The 17,903-nt window shown below is 46.7% G+C and overlaps 1 protein-coding gene across 6 annotated transcripts in view; it reads left to right on the forward strand.

Annotated features, from left to right (window-relative positions):
* The window catches only part of elmo3 (engulfment and cell motility 3), a 122,857-nt gene extending 111,146 nt beyond the window's left edge, over positions 1-11,711 (forward strand). For all 6 annotated transcript variants that reach the window (XM_059651590.1, XM_059651591.1, XM_059651589.1 and 3 more), the window contains 4 exons: positions 1,532-1,636; positions 4,860-4,942; positions 8,802-8,882; positions 10,836-11,711. In XM_059651590.1, coding sequence (XP_059507573.1) covers positions 1,532-1,636; positions 4,860-4,942; positions 8,802-8,882; positions 10,836-11,048 — 482 coding nt within the window. In that variant the 3' untranslated portion in view covers positions 11,049-11,711. The remainder of the gene's footprint in view (positions 1-1,531; positions 1,637-4,859; positions 4,943-8,801; positions 8,883-10,835) is intronic.
* Positions 11,712-17,903: the final 6,192 nt, after the last annotated feature.

The following is a 17,903-nucleotide window of genomic DNA, read 5'->3' on the forward strand; positions in this document are numbered from 1 at the left end:
GGGGAGGGTCGGGGTCAAGCACAGATCAATAACGATCAAACGGAAAAACCTAAGCCTGGCTCTTTGAGCAGTGCACTGCCTTGTTGAAAGCGGGCACTGTTTTATTTCCAATCGGGTGCAAATATGATGGGATTTAATTGGAATTGGCAGCCCTGATGTAAACAGGCTGTAAGTCACCTCCTTTGAATCACCTTGCCCACAGCAGCTGCCAACCCATGTCAGTGCGAGGGACTTTGATCCATCGCTACCAGTTAGTCGAGGTATAGAAGGCTGGGACGATTCCACGTTGTCTTTGGATCAGGAGGACACGTTGCTGGATCTAGCCAGAGGGCATAGCTACACACCAGGTGGTGGCAGGATTGACCTGAGAGAGAATTTCATTGCTCACCTGGGTTCTACTTGCCAGAAGAAGGGTGAATGGGCCGAGTCCCCCTCCAAACCAGGGCGGACCACTAGAGGTCGCGAATCGTACAGAGGCGCGAAAAGCCCAGCAAGTCTGCACCAAACCTCTGAAAATCCCGCCACACTCACGCTCCCACCTCAAGCCCAATACCCTGCATTTCATACAGCCAATCCATCTAGCCTGCACATCCCCGGACAATTTTGTCAGGCCAGTCCACCTTACACCGCCCAACTTTGGGCTGTGGGAGGAAACCCCCACACACACAAAGGGAGAATGTGCAAACTCCACACAGAGAGTCGCCCGAGGGTGGATTCGAACCCGGGTCCCTGGCACTGTGAGGCAGCAGCGCTAACCACTGTGTCACCGCACTGCCCCAAAACCTTTCATTAAGGAAGGGATTATGGACAGAGTTCATAGTCTAGATATAGAGAAGCCATTTGCGTTCCCAGGAGTTGAAAATTGCAGGCCATGTGTAGTCACTGACGCCTCCAAGAGGGAATGTGGGAAGAAGCCTCCAGCCAGAGGGACCAGTGAGCATGTGGACCCAAGACAACAAAGTGTGAAGCTGGATGAACACAGCAGGCCAAGCAGCATCTAGGAGCACAAAAGCTGACGTTTCGGGCCTAGACCCTTCATCAGAAAAGGGGGATGGGGAGAGGGTTCTGAAATAGATAGGGAGAGAGGGGGAGGCGGACTGAAGTTGGATAGAGGAGAAGATAGGTGGAGAGGAGTGTATAGGTGGGGAGGGGATAGGTCAGTCCGGGGAGGACGGACAGGTCAAGGGGGCAGGATGAGGTTTGAGATGAATATTGTCAAAATATTCCCAGCACTATTAAGTAAGTACATGAGCGATAAGGGAACTGAAGGATGTGCTGAGAGAGTGAATGTTGTAATTGAAGACTTTTTTGATAAGCAGTCATGGACCAGATGAGCCAAATGGCCCGTTTCTTAGCTATTCAGTGGAATGCTGACTGGGTGTACAGTGTGGAGTTGAGTGGAGGCCAGTGTGAACTCAGGGTGGGGAGCCTTATTGTCCCCACAATGGTCCAAGATAATGGTGGGGACAGGGGGAGGAGAGTGGAGTGGAGGTCCCAAAGGTTAACGTTTTCCTTGTGTTCGATCCGACAGACAAGCTGTGGTACTGCCGCCTGTCTCCCAATCACAAGGTGCTTCATTACGGGGATGTGGAGGAAAGGGATGAGAATCCAGCCATCGAGCTTCTGCAGGAGAAGAGTACGTACTGCTGCCGGAATGTTCCACAAACAGGGTCAATCCTTCACCGTCTGCCAAATTGAGTTGTTGACAAAAAGTTTCTTAAGTGAGATGGGCGGTGACAATGTGGGACTGGCTACAACATGGACTGCAGATTTCAGGGAAGACTGACACGTACAGGAGGCGGGGGGGAAGACTGACACATACACGAGGCGGAGGGAAGACTGACACGTACACAAGGCAGGGGGGCGAAGACTGACACGTGCACGAGGCGGGGGGGGAAGACTGACACGTGCACGAGGCGGGGGGGGGAAGACTGACATGTGCACGAGGCGGGGGGGGGAGGACTGACACGTGCACGAGGCGGGGGGGGAGGACTGACACGTGCACGAGGCGGGGGGGGGAGGACTGACACGTGCACGAGGCGGTGGGAGGACTGACACGTGCACGAGGCGGGTGGGAAGACTGACACGTACACGAGGCGGTGGGAAGACTGACACGTACACGAGGCGGGGGGGAAGACTGACACGTACACGAGGCGGTGGGAAGACTGACACGTCCACGAGGCGGGGGGGGAGGACTGACACGTGCACGAGGCGGGGGGGGGAGGACTGACACGTGCACGAGGCGGTGGGAGGACTGACACGTGCACGAGGCGGGGGGGAAGACTGACACGTACACGAGGCGGTGGGAAGACTGACACGTACACGAGGCGGGGGGGAAGACTGACACGTACACGAGGCGGTGGGAAGACTGACACGTACACGAGGCGGGGGGGAAGACTGACACGTACACGAGGCGGTGGGAAGACTGACACGTACACGAGGCGGGGGGGGAAGACTGACACGTGCACGAGGCGGGGGGGGAGGACTGACACGTGCACGAGGCGGGGGGGGGAGGACTGACACGTGCACGAGGCGGGGGGGAAGACTGACACGTACACGAGGCGGTGGGAAGACTGACACGTACACGAGGCTGGAGTTGGCGGGGGAGGACTGACACGTACACGAGGCGGGGGGGAAGACTGACACGTACGCGAAGCTGGGGGGGAAGACTGACATGTACGCGAGGTGGGGGGGGAGGACTGACACGTACACGAGGCCGGGGGGAAGACCAGAAGCGCACATTGATGACTTGATATAAGGTCAGGCTGGGAAGAGGCCAGTTGAACAGTAAACGTAGTATTGTTTAGAGAAGAAAAGAGCAGTCACTGTTTCCAGATCCATTCTCTGGGTGACCTATTTCGAGGCACTTTGACTGGATCTTTTATCCACTAGGTCATTCCAATCAGTCAAACAAACCCCACGAGGTAGCCACACGCAGGTCTGGGCCAAGCATTTTCATGGTATTTTAGCATCCGCCTTGAACATTTCACAGCACTAAATGCAAAATGAATTGGGTTGAAGTCTCACTGGCAGTGGGAAGGATGGTAATGCCACCAGCTCTGTTTGAGATTTTGCCACCGCAAGTGAGTCTTCTCTGAGCCCAAGAATGGTTCAGACCTGTGACTGCGATTCAGAAATGGGCTGAATTGTGAATCAGGGTGGGGTGAGGGCAACATTTGTCCCTCATTTTGTAAAGATACACAGGGAAAATTCTACTTATTGGAAGTGGGAGGATGAGCCAGTATTCGTTTACATCCAGATACTCTGGAACTTGAGGAGGCCATTCAGCCCCAATGAGCCTATACTGATCAGATCGTGCTTCATCAGATCCAGATCATGTGCCTGCCTACCTTAATTCCATGTCCCTCATGAGGTACTGTCCTAAATCTTCAAACTGATTCCCAGTTTTGACAGTTTGTTTTTAGGAAGACAGTTCCAGGTTTTCCGAAGAAATGATTTCTCAAATAGCCCCAGACCAGTTCTGTCCTCCCTTTCTGGTTTCTCCCACTGAAGAAAATAGTTTCTCCCTCTTCTCCCCATCAAATACTTGAAGCACTTCAATCACATCATCCTTGATCACCATGACTCAAGGGGAACACACCCCTAATCTATGCAACCTGTTTGCTGAATGTAGTGTTTTTAACCCCAGAATCATTGTGATGAATCTGTGTTGCACCCTCAAGAGTGAGTCCAATCCGTTCGACATATTGTGCCCACAACTAAACACAAAACTCCAGAGAGCATTATAAAGCTGTGACATAACCTCCAGATCTTTGTGTTCCACCAACCAATTCCATTAGTTTGTGCACCTGTTTGTTAGACTGGATTGGAAGCTGTGACTTCAAAATCTCTCTGACTTACACAATTCATCACTTCTCACTACACAGAATGTAATCTGATCTATCTTTCCAAAATGGATGATGAGAATTTCCTACAATCATCTGCACAGTTTCGCCCGCTCACTTAAACTACCTCATGCAACCTTCTGCTCTCATTGCATTACACTACTGCCTTTAGACTTGGCTCTTCGCTCCTTCGTCTAAATTATTGATAAAGTGAAACGTTATAACCCTTAGGTGACAACACAGATCACATCTTGCCAATTGGAGTCTACCTATTGCTTCCTCTTTGAGCTAGGCAAATTCTTTTCACCATGTTACAAAAATCATAGGGGGCGACATCACCGGTGATGCCGTGGTGATGTGACATCATTGACAATGCTGTGGTGAGGTGACGTCACTGATGATATGAAGTGACATCATTGGCAATGTTGTGGTGAGGTGACATTGTGGTGACAATGACATCACTAATGACACCACAGGGAGGTGACATCACTGGTGAAGTCAGAGGTGCACAGCGATGACATGGAGAAGTAAAATGACAGTGACATATCTCCTATCTTTGCCCAAGTTGCATTCCATTTCATGATGTTCCAAGCATGAACAAATCATTTTTTTTTACTTAGCAGGTTGTAAATTTGACCTACGATGCTCTGCCTGAGGGGGTGATCCTGCTGAACCGGTATTAACATTCCACAGGGAACTGGAGAAATGCCAGAGAGAAAAACAAAGATGACAAGGCTATGGGGAAAGAGCAGGGGACTGGGATTAATTACGACAGCTCCATTAAAGAACTGGCTCAAGGACAATAGGCTAAAATCTCTTCTCCTGTGGCATTTCACTCTGAGTCTGTGATCGGTTTTGAGGTCAGGCAACTGGAGGCTGGAGGCCTGTATCTCAAACAGGTGACGAACTGGCCAAAAGAGTCTGTTAGATATTGGGGGCTGCAGAGACTGAATGGGTAAATGTCGAGCTGTAACACCAACCAAATCCAACACTTACTGAGTGCCTCCCTTTCAGTTCCTGTGGCCGATATTAAGGCTTTGGTGACCGGGAAGGACTGTCCCCACATGAAAGAGAAGAGCACCCTGAAACAGAACCGAGTAAGTACCGAGACCTATGGTAATGGGGGTGAGGGCTTCAGACACCACAAAAACCTGACCCAATATGACCCATCTCCCACAAGTGGAATTATTACGGACAGCCACTCCAATTAAGAAACACTTAGTCTGGTGAGCCAAATCAGAATACTGCCTCCAACTGGTTTCCATCTCTGTGCTGTCGGAAATCAGGCCAGAGTGGGGTAATAAGGGGAAAATCAACCGAGGAGTCCCCTGGGGCCTGCTGCCTCTCTAAGGAGGTAACATAACAATCGGACTCATTCATTGAATCAAGAGATGTCTTTGTGCATTCCCTCAGATTACACTCACCAAGCTGCTACCCAAGTTGCAGTTTTCTGAAGTTGGCTGACAATCTTCCTTCAGGTACAGCCGCAACAAAATTTGCATTTACGTAACACCTAACGTCCCACGGTAAAAGGGTCTTGTGACACAATGTCCCTTGCTGTGAGCCAGAAGATCCAGGTTCAAGGTTCACCTGCCCCTCAGGTCTGTCCAAACAGGTTAATTATTATAAAAATATCCTCAGTACTTCACAGAAGCAATATCAAACAGAATTTGACAATGAGCCTCATGAGGGAATATTACTATTGGTGACCAAGAGGATTTGGCGAAAGATGTAGGTTGTATGGAACAATTTAAATACTCAAGACTTGGAGAGTTTTAGAGAAGAAATTGCAGTGTCATAATCATCGAGATGTACTGCGTGGAAACAGCTCCTTCGCTCCAACTCATCCATGCCAACCAGATATCCCAGCTAAACCCTTCCTATTCATAAAGCCATCCAAACCCTTTTAAATGTTGTAAATGTCCAGCACTTAATCTTGTGGCTAATTTCATATGCTGCATGAAAATGTTGCCCATAGGTCCCTTTTAGATCATTTCCCTCTCACCTTAAACCTATGCCCTCTAGTTGTGGACTCCCCTACCATGGGAAAAAGACCTCGACTATTCACCCTATTCATGCCCCTCATGATTTTATAAACTTCTATAAGGTCACCCTCACTCTCCAATACTCCAGGGAAAATAGCCCCAGTCTATTCACCCTCCTCCTATAGCTCAAACCCTCCAATCTCAGCAAAACCCTTGTAAATCTTTTCAGAGGTAAAGGAAATTGGGGATGTCTTAGAAGCTGGAGCTAGAGGAGGACAGAGATCTGCCACCAGACAATTCCCCACTGCACCATTACCATCAAGCCAGGGGATCAACCCTGGTTCAGCAGAGAGTGCAGGAGGGCATGTCAGGAGCAGCACCAGGCACACCTGAAGATGAGGTTATCAACCTGATGAAGCAAGAAAACTGGACGCTAGTTGGAGTCATACCTGGCACGTAGACTGGTTGTGGTTGTTGGAGGTCAGTCATTCTCAGTTCCAGGACATACCATCCCCTGCAACATTCAACCTAAACTGTGGATCCAGTATGTGGACGACACATTTGTCATTATTAAATGCAACAAATTAGAAGAGACCCACCACCTCATCAACAACAACGTATTCACAAGGATTAAATTCACAAGGGAAGAAGAAACCAACAGTCAACTTCCGTTTCGGGCTGTTAAAGTGGAATGATTGACAAACGGGGAGTTCCAAACCTCAGTAATCTGAAAAGCAACCCCTACTGATCAAATCCTCAACTTCTACAGCAACCACCCCAACATCCACAAACAAAGCTGCATTAGGACACTATTTAAATGGGCCAGGACACACCGTAACGCTCCAGGATTACACCAGGAAGAAGAACATTTATACAAGATCCTCATCCATATCTTCGCAACTTCATTCACAGATGCCTGCATAACAGACAACAACAGGAGGACACAGTACGCCCTAACACACTGACCACACTTCCCCACATCAGGAACAAATCGGAACTGACAACAAGATTCCTAAGACTACTAGGAATCATGGTGGCCCACAGCCACTCTATGACAAACACTGACGAGGATTAAAGACCCCATTCCCACAACATGCAGGACCAACATGGTTTACAAAACACCGTGCCACAACTGTCAGAAACATCACATCAGACAGACAGGGAGGAAACTAGCCATCCCCTAGCAGCAAAATAGCATAACAAATTCTCCTTAGTATCAGTACGCTCAGACAGTGAAGGCCATCAGGTTAACTAGGAGAGGGTAATCATAGCAGCCCAAGCCAAACAGAGACACACAGGACTTCCTAGAAGCATGGTTCTCCACCCACACTTCAATCAACAAACATATAGAATTGGACCCCATATACAAGCCCGTACAGATCAAAGCCAGAAATGACAGTACTCACCATAACGGACCGGACAGTATCAATTCCAAACACAATATAACAACATCGCATCCCCAGAGGCCTCACTGATGTACGAAACGTCTGAATGAGAATAAGCCAGCTTGGCGCGCAAGTCAACCACCTCAGGACATCTCTGCAGCAGTTCCTCAGGGGAATATCCTTGGCCCAACCATCTTCAGCTGTTTTCATCAATGACTTCCCCTCCATCCTCAGGTCAGGACTGGAATGATCGTCAATGATTGGCAGTCCATGTTGAAATGCAACAAGGTCTGGACAATGATATAACAAGGTGTAGAGCTGGATGAACACAGCAGGCCAAGCAGCATCAGAGGAGCAGGAAAGCTGACATTTCGGGCCTAGACCCTTCTTCAGAAAAGGGTCCGGACATTGTCCTTATTGCAGGTCCTGAGCTGACACTGATGGTGAGAAAGGGAGAGGCCCTCCTTCCAGTCTGGACGTACCTGCCAGCATCTACTCTGCCCGCTCTCCCCAGCAGGTCACAGGTATAGCTCACATGCAATTTCTCAGTCAGACAGGGCAATAAACCCTGTCCTGGACAGCGGCACCATAACCCTGGCCTAATAAAAAAAAAACTGAGGGGAGCTGTTATTTACCTGAAACATTTGTTTTCACCATAAACTTGCCCTGTTTTTGTTTTGGATTTTATTATTTAATTTGCCACCACCTCAGATATGTGTCCCTCTGTCAGTATGTTCACATCAACATCTTCCATCTTTTCCACCAAGTCGCTTCCCACCTGGTTTGGGACTCGGCACATCAGGAGTCTGTTTCGTTTTACTCCAATGGTTTGCTTTATGAACTGCTGATGATAATATCCTGACCTTATTTGAATTCCCTTCCACAACCCTGTTAGTCACATCACACTTTAATATAATTCACAAATACCGCCATCAGTCTCCATCGCCTTGCCTGTGAGGAAAATCCCAATGGAGGAAAGCTTTGAGAACCACATGTTGAAATGAATTTACCACAGGCCAGGTTTCTTATTCCTCACGTACTGTATGCTAAAACATTACATTCTGGAAGAATCCTCTCCAGTTCATTAATCCTGTCTCATGGATTAACCACTCGCTCATTGAAATATTGGATCTTTCGTATTATTTTTGAAATTACCTCTTCAGGTTTATGTCATGTCGTCCTGCTCAACATTGTCTCCCTTTAGACCCTAAAACCAGCAACTGTATATCTGACCCTTCTCTTTCCCAGCGAGAAGGTACATCCCGATCTCCTGTGGTCCCCTCTTTTTGCCGTGCTCCTTCAATTGTTGCTGCATTCTCTTTTGGGCTGTGGAAACCAAGGCTGCTCATTGTAAACCGTCATCTTTGGCCTATGGCTTCAACTACTGACAGTTCCTCTCTAATCTCCAACCCTCGGTTCAACCCAAGTCTCTCCACTGAGGATGGTCATCTCCCCATGCCAATGCTGACAGACTGTTGTGGAATCCTGTCATCTTCTGTTTTGACCTTTCGTCTCTTTTTTCTCCCCCTCTTCCACTTTCCCCCTTTTTGATTTTGAAATTAACCTGAACTCACCTCTGTCCCTAGGAGGTGCTAGACCTGGCGTTCTCCGTCCTGTACGATGCAGAGGACTACTCGCTGAACTTCATAGCACCAACCAAATATGACGTGAGTGGCCGTAGAAGTCAAAGGTCAACTGCAACAGTGAAAGGGGGCCAAATTGTTCTGACAGGGACCACCATCTAGTGTGACCAGATTATCACCAGTTCATAAAACAAAAGACTCAAACATGTACCACAGGAAAGGTCTGGGAACGTGAGGTACAATCAATGAAAAAAATAACAACAGACAACAGGAGGGCATAAATTGATGAGGGGACACATTGGTTGTAATTATTTGGAAATCAAAACGCAGTGGTTGCAGAGTCTTTAAGGCCAAGGTAGATAGATTGTTGACAACCAAGGGGATGAAAGTTATTGGAGGATATGCAGGAATGTAGAATTGAGGTTTAAATCAGATCAACTATGATCTTATTGAAGGGTGCAACAGGCCAAGCAGCCTACTCTTGTTCCCTTGCGTACAACAAGATGAAATTTAACACTGCATCATTTGGGAGTGATGCTTTTTTTTGGGCTGAAGACTGGGAAAAGGCAATAAATAACTTTGCTGTTCCAGCACCCCCTTTAAATATGTGCCACACTGACTTGTGAGTTCACAAACTCTAATCTCTGGAAGTGGCAGGATAAAGCTGTGATTGTTAGCTTTGCATGTGGAGACACAGCAAGAAATTTCTGCTGGACCTTCATAAAGCTGTGGCTGGGCCCCAGATAGAGTACTGTGCACGACATGGTAGGAAGGATGGCAAAGCCTTTGAAACAGTGCAGAGAAGATCTACTAGTCCCATACAGAGGGTGAGAGATTTCAGTGGAGTGGACAAGCTGGTATTGTTCTCTGCCGGAGCAGCAAAGAGGAAGTGTAGATTTAATAAAGGTGTTCCAAATGATCTGGAGTTTTCAAACAGGATGCCTTTTAAAATAATTCATCTCAAATGAAGCTCTTTTGGAGTGTGGTAACTGCTGTGGTACAGAAAGTGCTGTAATGCAATGAGAAGCTGTTTCCACTGGAGCATTGATAACTGGACAGCTCCGATTTCAGATGATCGGCAGAAGAGCTGGGAGTGAGGAAATGTGGAGGGTGAGGAGGAAGTGCTAGGGGAGAACTGGCAGGATAAAGAGTACATTTTTATTTTCCACACTTGTGACCTGTAGTGTGCTGCCTGGAAAGGGGGAAGCAGAATTGGACATAACTTTCAAAAATCAGTTGGGGTGTATAGTGATGGCCTTTGGGGAAGAGTAAGGGAATGGGACAGATTGAATGGGGACATCACTAGTATGTGAGGCCAGATAGTTTCCTGGACTGTACAATTCTGTGAACCTATCATCAGCTATGTTAATGGGGAGATGACGGCCTAGCAGTATGATCGCTGAACTGTTAATCCAGAGACCCAGCTAATGTTCTGGGGGACCAGGGTTCAAATCCTGTTGTGGTAGATGATAGAATTTGAAGTCAATAGGACTGGAGTTAAGTGTATAATGGTGACCATGAATCTGTTGACCATTATCAGGAAAGACACATCTGGTTCAAGTAATGAGATAGTAAGAATTGCAGATGCTGGAGTCAGAGATAACACAGTGCGGAGCTGGAGGAACACAGTGGGCCAGGAAGCAGCGGAGGAGCAGGAAAGTTGACATTTCTGAAGAAGGGTCCCGATCCAAAATGTCAACTTTCCTGCTCCTCTGATGCCATCTGGCCATGCTGTGTTCCTCCAGCTCCACACTGTGTTATCTCTGGTTCATTAATGTCCTTTAGGGAAGGAAACTGTCTTATCTGGCTTCGCCTACACGTGACTCCAGATCCACAGCAATGTGGTTAACTCTTAACTGGGCAAGATGCCAATAAATGCTGGTCTAGCCAGCAATGCCCTCATCCCATGGATGAATTGTTTCAGGAAACAAACGTAGGCTAAGCCCTGTTTTGAATTGAAAATATTCTTAACTAAAAGGGACCTGAACTTGCCTTTTGTTTTTGAAATGACAGTGCTTTACCCTTGTCTCTCCCCAGTTCTGTCTCTGGACTGATGGCCTGAATGTCCTGCTGGGTAAGGAGCTCTACAGTGAGCAGACCAAGAGTGAGCTGGAGATCCTGCTCTCCATGGAGGTCAAACTGCGGCTCCTGGATCTGGAGAACATCCCCATCCCAGAGGCTGCCCCGCCAATCCCTAATGCTCCAAGTAACTACAACTTTTGCTATGACTACAGCCACACAGAGCACTGACTATATCAGGCTGGAATCACATCAAGATTCATCAAGGTCTGGGGTGGGCTTGGGGTCGTTGCAGATTTTATACAGCACATGTAAAAATTAGGTTTTGTACACAGCCAGTGACTCGAGTATTTTCATGTGCAATATTCTAGAAGAGACAAAAGGTACTTATGAGGGAGGAAGGTGTGGCACACTTAGCTGATAGCAAAGATGGCTGCCCTGACACACTGGGCAATTAGCTCACAGGAACCGGCCCATCTCCGAAAGCATGGTAAGCAGGAATCCTGGGAACCTGAAGGGTGAGAAAATGGTGGCAGCATTCAGCAGGAGATATCTGAGAAGAGTGGCATTATGGTGGCTCAGTGGTTAGCACTGCAGCGTCACAGCAGCAGGGACCCCGGTTCGATTCCAGCCGCAGGTGACTGTCTGTGTGGAGTTTGCACATTGTCCCCATGTCTGCATGGGTTTCCTCCAGGTGCTCCGGTTTCCTCCCACAGTCCAAAGATGTGCAGTTTAGATGGATTGGCCATGCTAAATTGCCCATAGTGTTCAGGGATGAGTAGATTAGGTGGGTTTATAGGGGGATGGGTCTGGATGGGATGCACCAAGGATCGGTGTGGACTTGTTGGGCTGAAGGGCCTGTCTCCACACTGTAAGGAATCTATGATCTATGATCTAAGATCTAAGAGAGAAAGATTAGACATGATGGAGCAGCGAGCCCTTGCAGGGCCAGTGACCTTTCATCCACCAGTGTTCATCACCCTCCAGCATTAATCCCACATTTCTCTCTCCACAAAAGAGGGAAGGAGATTGTGAAGCTGGTCATGATGAACAGTCATCTGGACTCAAAATGTTAGCTTGCTCTCTCTCTCCATGGATGCTATGTGACCCGCTGTGATCTCCAGCTTTTTCTTATTTTCAGTACAGATTCGAGCATCTGCGCTAATTTGCTCTGACATTCTGTGGGCTAGGCTGAGATTGGGTGTTGGCAGGTTGCATTAACACTGTGATCTTAGACCATTTGTACAGCCCTCCTTGATTTTGCACATCCTACCAATTCAGCCAAATTGCCTGCAACTCTGACTGTCCCAGAGCTCCAGCTAGGTACAGGTACCTCGGACCTGGTGAACCCTCTCAGACTCTCCACCAACAGACCATTGTAGGGAGGCAGGAAGTTCTCATTCTTGGTGTATTTAGTTTTCTTGCCTGTTGGCATCATGGTCTCACCAGTTATCATCTCCTTTATGTTACCCTGGGTTTGGGGGTTGGAAGGGAGACGGGGGTGAGGAGGAGGACCAGCTTATCCAGAAACAGCAGGATACTGAGCTCAGCTGGCAGAATCCACAGGCTCACCCATTGACCGATGGTACACACACACACCGGGCAGAACTTCCTGTGGGTGGTGTATTTGAAAAGTTCCACGTACTTAATCACATGTTAATCAGTGACTACACTTGCCCTTGGTCTCCACCGAGGCTGTGGCAGAAGTGAGGGCCAGTTAGTGAGTGAGCCAGGTGTGAAGGCCTGCTTCCCCACTGGGTGAATTGAGCACATGAACCGTAAGACTTGAGGGGGTTGCGAGGAGTAATTACGAGGAGTAATGCCGTTATCATTATGTGTTAATTTGGAAATGGATCCTGATCTCAAACAAAAATTGATGTTGGAGGAACGTGGTTGATCTAGTTGTGAGGTTCAGTGACAGGATCTGAGCCTATCTTCAGCTCCTCCCACCCCCCCCATCCCCCTTCTGGGTCATGGTACAGCCTAGGGCAGCAGCAGCAGGTTGAATGTTAATTGGACTTGACTGGGGAATGCATTTAGGTGACCATGATTGGCCTCAGATAACCACGGAAGGGGAGGGAAGACGGACAGAGCTGAGCCAGCAGTTCCTAATTGGTGGTGTCCTCAAACATTGGAACGTATACAGAGTACTGCCTGGAGAAATGAAACAACAGCAGTGTACAGATACTGCATTGGTTCAAGTAGAGAGATCCCATCCCCATCATCTCATAGGAAATTAAATTGTCGGTGATACCCTCTTCCCGAGAACACATGATGGAAAAAAAATAACAATTGTGATGTTCTGAAGAACAACCATACTGGACTCAAAACATTAACTCTGTTTCTCTCAACACAGATGCTGCCAGACCTGCTGAGTTTCTCCCGCTTTCTCTCTGTTTGTTTCACGTTCGCAGGATCTGCAGTATTTTGCCTTTCTTTCAAGGAGTTATCTGTACTCAATTATGCTGTACCATAATGCATAATCAGGGCATAAGTTAGCACGAGAGGGGAACAGAAAATCAGAAGTGGAAAGGGTTCTTAAAAGTGTACTGAGGAGAGCAGAACACAAGAAAATGATTCCCTATTTGGTTAGTTTTAATCTGCTTCAGATATTTTTAAAAATGCACAGTGTTACATAGTTAAGATATAGCCAACTCTCTAATACTTGTACCAAACTTGCTTTTTACTCAGTACCATACAACGGTGTCTCAAAGGCCCCTACTCATGTGTTACTAGTCTGGTATGACTATCAGTCAATTGCAGAGGTGCCAGGGAGGCCATGAGAAGCGACTAATCATGTGATCTACTATGTTAAAATTGGAAATCTGCAGTCACTGTTCCGAAAGAGGTCTGTTTGTAAATGCACCAAGCTTATTCAGTTGTCCAGAGAAGGGAGGTTCTGGTCCTATCCTTGTGCTCATATTGCTGGGTCCTATCAAGTAAGAGAGCCCCAAACGTTTCATTGTCTATTGAGCTACAGAGAAGAGATGAGATAAAGTTAAAGTTCCTGAATTACTAGTGATCTGTATTGTGCGTGCGCGTGCAAAAACATGACTGTGCTTATCTTGAACGCCCTTCACAGGTGATATTCCAGAACCAGGGGTCACAGCCTAAGGATAAGGGATAAACCATTTAGTACTGAAATTTATTCACCGAGAGTAGCGAAACCATAAGATGTTCTACCACAGAATGTAGTTGAAGCCAAAACATTGTATGATTTCAAGGAGGAGGTGGATGTAGCAGTTGAGCCAAACAGATCAAAATATTTGGGGCGTAAAGGTGGGAAGAAGGCGTTGAGTTGTCTGATCAGCCATGATCATAATGAATGGCAGAGCAGGCTCAATGTACTGAATGGCCTACTCCAGCTATTTTCTGTGCTTCCATGAAGAGGTGACTGAAGGGTTACTTTGAAACAGCAGCTTAATTGAGCAGTACCTAAAATCAGAGGGGTAGGGAGTTAGAAATGGAACAACTATTTTGCTCGTAGTCTTAAATTAGAAAGTTAAGATAAAATAACATTGCAACTTTTCGGAGCATATAGTTCCTGTAATGTTGTGGTTAGTCATCGTTGTTAGTTATAGGCAATGGCAAACTATTCAAAAGCATGACACAACTTCCAGTGAAGCAAGGGGAACATCGGAACAAGAGTGATCCATTCAGCCCCTCTACCATGTTCTTCCATTCAGTTGGAGTGTCTCAAATTTGTAACATTTATGTGCCTTTGCCTCCATGAATCTTGATATCCTGACCCCACAAAAATCCACGTTTCTCAGCCTGGAATGGTCCAGTTTTCCCCTTTGCACCTTTTGGGACGTGGTGAAACTAGAATTCCACAACTTAGTGTGAGAAATGTTCCTAGACTTTATTCCCTAGTGGGTTGGCTGTAATGTCAAAATGATGTCCCTTTGTTCTTCAGAAAAAGACTAGTTTCCCTGTAATCACCCAATCAAATCATTTTAAACACGCGATCAGAATACCTGTCAATCTTTTATATTCAAACCACATTTACTCTCTGTGTCTGGGTTTGTCTGGGATAAACCTAAAGGAATGTACTGAAAGGGATCTAACTCATAGAGTCACAGAGATGTACAGTATGGAAACAGACCCTCCAGTCCAGCTCATCCAGATATCCTAAATTAATCTGGTCCCGTTTGCCAGCATTTGGCCCATATTCCTCTTAAACCCTTCCTATTCATGTACCCATCCAGATACCTTTTAAATATTGTATCTGCCTCCACCACTTTCTCTGGCAGCTCATACTGTACACGCACCGTCCTCTGCATGAAAAACATCAAACGTTATGACACTCGGAGTGCAAAGTAATATTTGAAAGACTTGCATTGATTTAGCACTTTTCATGACCAGCAGCAGCCTCAAAGTGTTTGCAACCAGCAGAGCACTTTTGTAGCGCAGTCACTGTGGTATTGCAGTAAACAAAGCGTCTAATTATTGCACAAGGAGCTCCCACAGACAGCAATGAGATGAATGAGGTCTTGTGTTTTTATCAGATTGGTTGTCAAGGACAGAGGAGAAAGGTTCTTTGAAATAACTCTGAGAGATCTTTTACATCCATCTGACTGTACAGTCAGCACTGGCAGTAGTCCCTCCATGCTGCACTAGAGATTCAGTCTCCATTCAGCGCTCAAACCCCTTAGGTTAGAGTTGAACATGTAAGTAAGCAGGGAATGTGCAGCCTTCTGCATTTCAACTGCCTACTTAAAGCTCACTAGCTGTGGTGCAGCAGGGAGAAGGGCCAGTCGTGTGTAGAGGACCATCATCAGCCCATAAAATAGTATCACAGCAAGAGTCAGGGCCTACAACTTGAGTGGACTGAAATGAGAACATCCCAATAGAGATGCAGTCTCACAGCGACGAGAAGCTGTTGCTGTAGCTCAATCTCATAATCTGCCAATTGAAACTGATCCCAGTCAACAGGCTTCTTCTGATGGACTGCGCATGGCCACAGATGTACACTGGATCAAACTTGAGGAGCAGGTACTGGTTAATTTATTGACAATGACACTACTGCTTTGGGGATTTTTTTGAAGCGCTTTTTTGTTATGTACATATTTTTTATATATATATAAAGAAAAGTCTTAACATGTTTTGTAAGAAAATGATTCTGGTTTTTTTGCTGTGTAATGAGCAGCCTTTGATGGATTATAACTATCCAGCCTTTCTTCTGATTCACAATAAAGTATCACTGAGCGACTGTGCTGCTCTTGTATGAATTTTACTGAGTCCTGCCTGTTGATTGTTGCTGACAGTGGAGATACGGTGGCTCAATGGTTAGCACTGCTGCCTCTCAGTGCCAGGGACCCAGGTTCGATTCCACCCTTGGACAACTGTGTGTCACTTTACACAATCTCCGAGTGTCTGCGCCAGTAACTTCCAGATGCTCTGGTTTCTGTTGGTCACCTGTCACCCTAATCATCCTATGTGATTTAATGTCATAGTTTGTTTGTTAACATACTCTTGAAGCTCCTGAGGATGCTTTACATACTGGTGATATATATAAATATAAGTGTTGCTGTTGAACTGTGGAGAGTATCAGTAGACATGCATACATGGCTATCTCCTGGCAATGGCCAGGGATCAGCAGTAGAGATTTGGATGTCTTTTACCCAAAGGTCACGTGTAAAGCACTAATTGTGCAAACAGGTTAGGAATCTGACCTGAAATCTGTCCGTCGACGGTCTGGTTACCGGCTTCCTCTCACTGATCCACTAAGGGAGCTTCTTTCTACAGTTAGGTTTGTAATTTAGACAATCATTCACTGGCTATGGACAGAACTTGCCATGTTTTGTTGCAGGATTTTTCAGAAGTCAGTGGTGAGTGGAGTTCCACAGGGCTCTGTCCTTGGGCCTCTACTGTTTGTAATTTTTATTAATGACTTGGACGAGGGAATTGAAGGATGGGTCAGCAAGTTTGCAGATGACACAAAGGTCGGGGGTGTCGTTGACAGTGTAGAGGGCTGTTGTAGGCTGCAGCGGGACATTGACAGGATGCAGAGATGGGCTGAGAGGTGGCAGATGGAGTTCAACCTGGATAAATGCGAGGTGATGCATTTTGGAAGGTCGAATTTGAAAGCTGAGTACAGGATTAAGGATAGGATTCTTGGCAGCGTGGAGGAACAGAGGGATCTTGGTGTGCAGATACATAGATCCCTTAAAATGGCCACCCAAGTGGACAGGGTTGTTAAGAAAGCATATGGTGTTTTGGCTTTCATTAACAGGGGGATTGAGTTTAAGAGTCGTGAGATCTTGTTGCAGCTCTATAAAACTTTGGTTAGACCGCACTTGGAATACTGCGTCCAGTTCTGGGCGCCCTATTATAGGAAAGATGTGGATGCTTTGGAGAGGGTTCAGAGGAGGTTTACCAGGATGCTGCCTGGACTGGAGGGCTTATCTTATGAAGAGAGGTTGACTGAGCTCGGTCTCTTTTCATTGGAGAAAAGGAGGAGGAGAGGGGACCTAATTGAGGTATACAAGATAATGAGAGGCATAGATAGAGTTGATAGCCAGAGACTATTTCCCAGGGCAGAAATGGCTAGCACGAGGGGTCATAGTTTTAAGCTGGTTGGTGGAAAGTATAGAGGGGATGTCAGAGGCAGGTTCTTTACGCAGAGAGTTGTGAGAGCATGGAATGCGTTGCCAGCAGCAGTTGTGGAAGCAAGGTCATTGGGGTCATTTAAGAGACTGCTGGACATGTATATGGTCACAGAAATTTGAGGGTGCATACATGAGGATCAATGGTCGGCACAACATTGTGGGCTGAAGGGCCTGTTCTGTGCTGTACTGTTCTATGTTCTATGTTCTATGATGATATCATTCCAAGTCAGGATGGTGTGAGACTTGGAGGGGAACCTGCAGTGATGTAGCTTTTATCTCTGAGATTTGGGTGATGGTGTGAGATATCTTACATGCTTTTAATTATGTTATACACACACATCATCAGAAAAGGAGCAACACGTGAGATGAGATATGGTGCTTCACAATTGCACTGCATCCTCCCTAAACCAAGCCAAAAGGATACAACAAAACGAGCTTTATTTTAAACAAAGCAGATTTATCAGAGTAAGTGACC

Source organism: Stegostoma tigrinum, chromosome 16, assembly GCF_030684315.1.
Source record: "Stegostoma tigrinum isolate sSteTig4 chromosome 16, sSteTig4.hap1, whole genome shotgun sequence".
Classification (NCBI taxonomy): domain Eukaryota; kingdom Metazoa; phylum Chordata; class Chondrichthyes; order Orectolobiformes; family Stegostomatidae; genus Stegostoma; species Stegostoma tigrinum.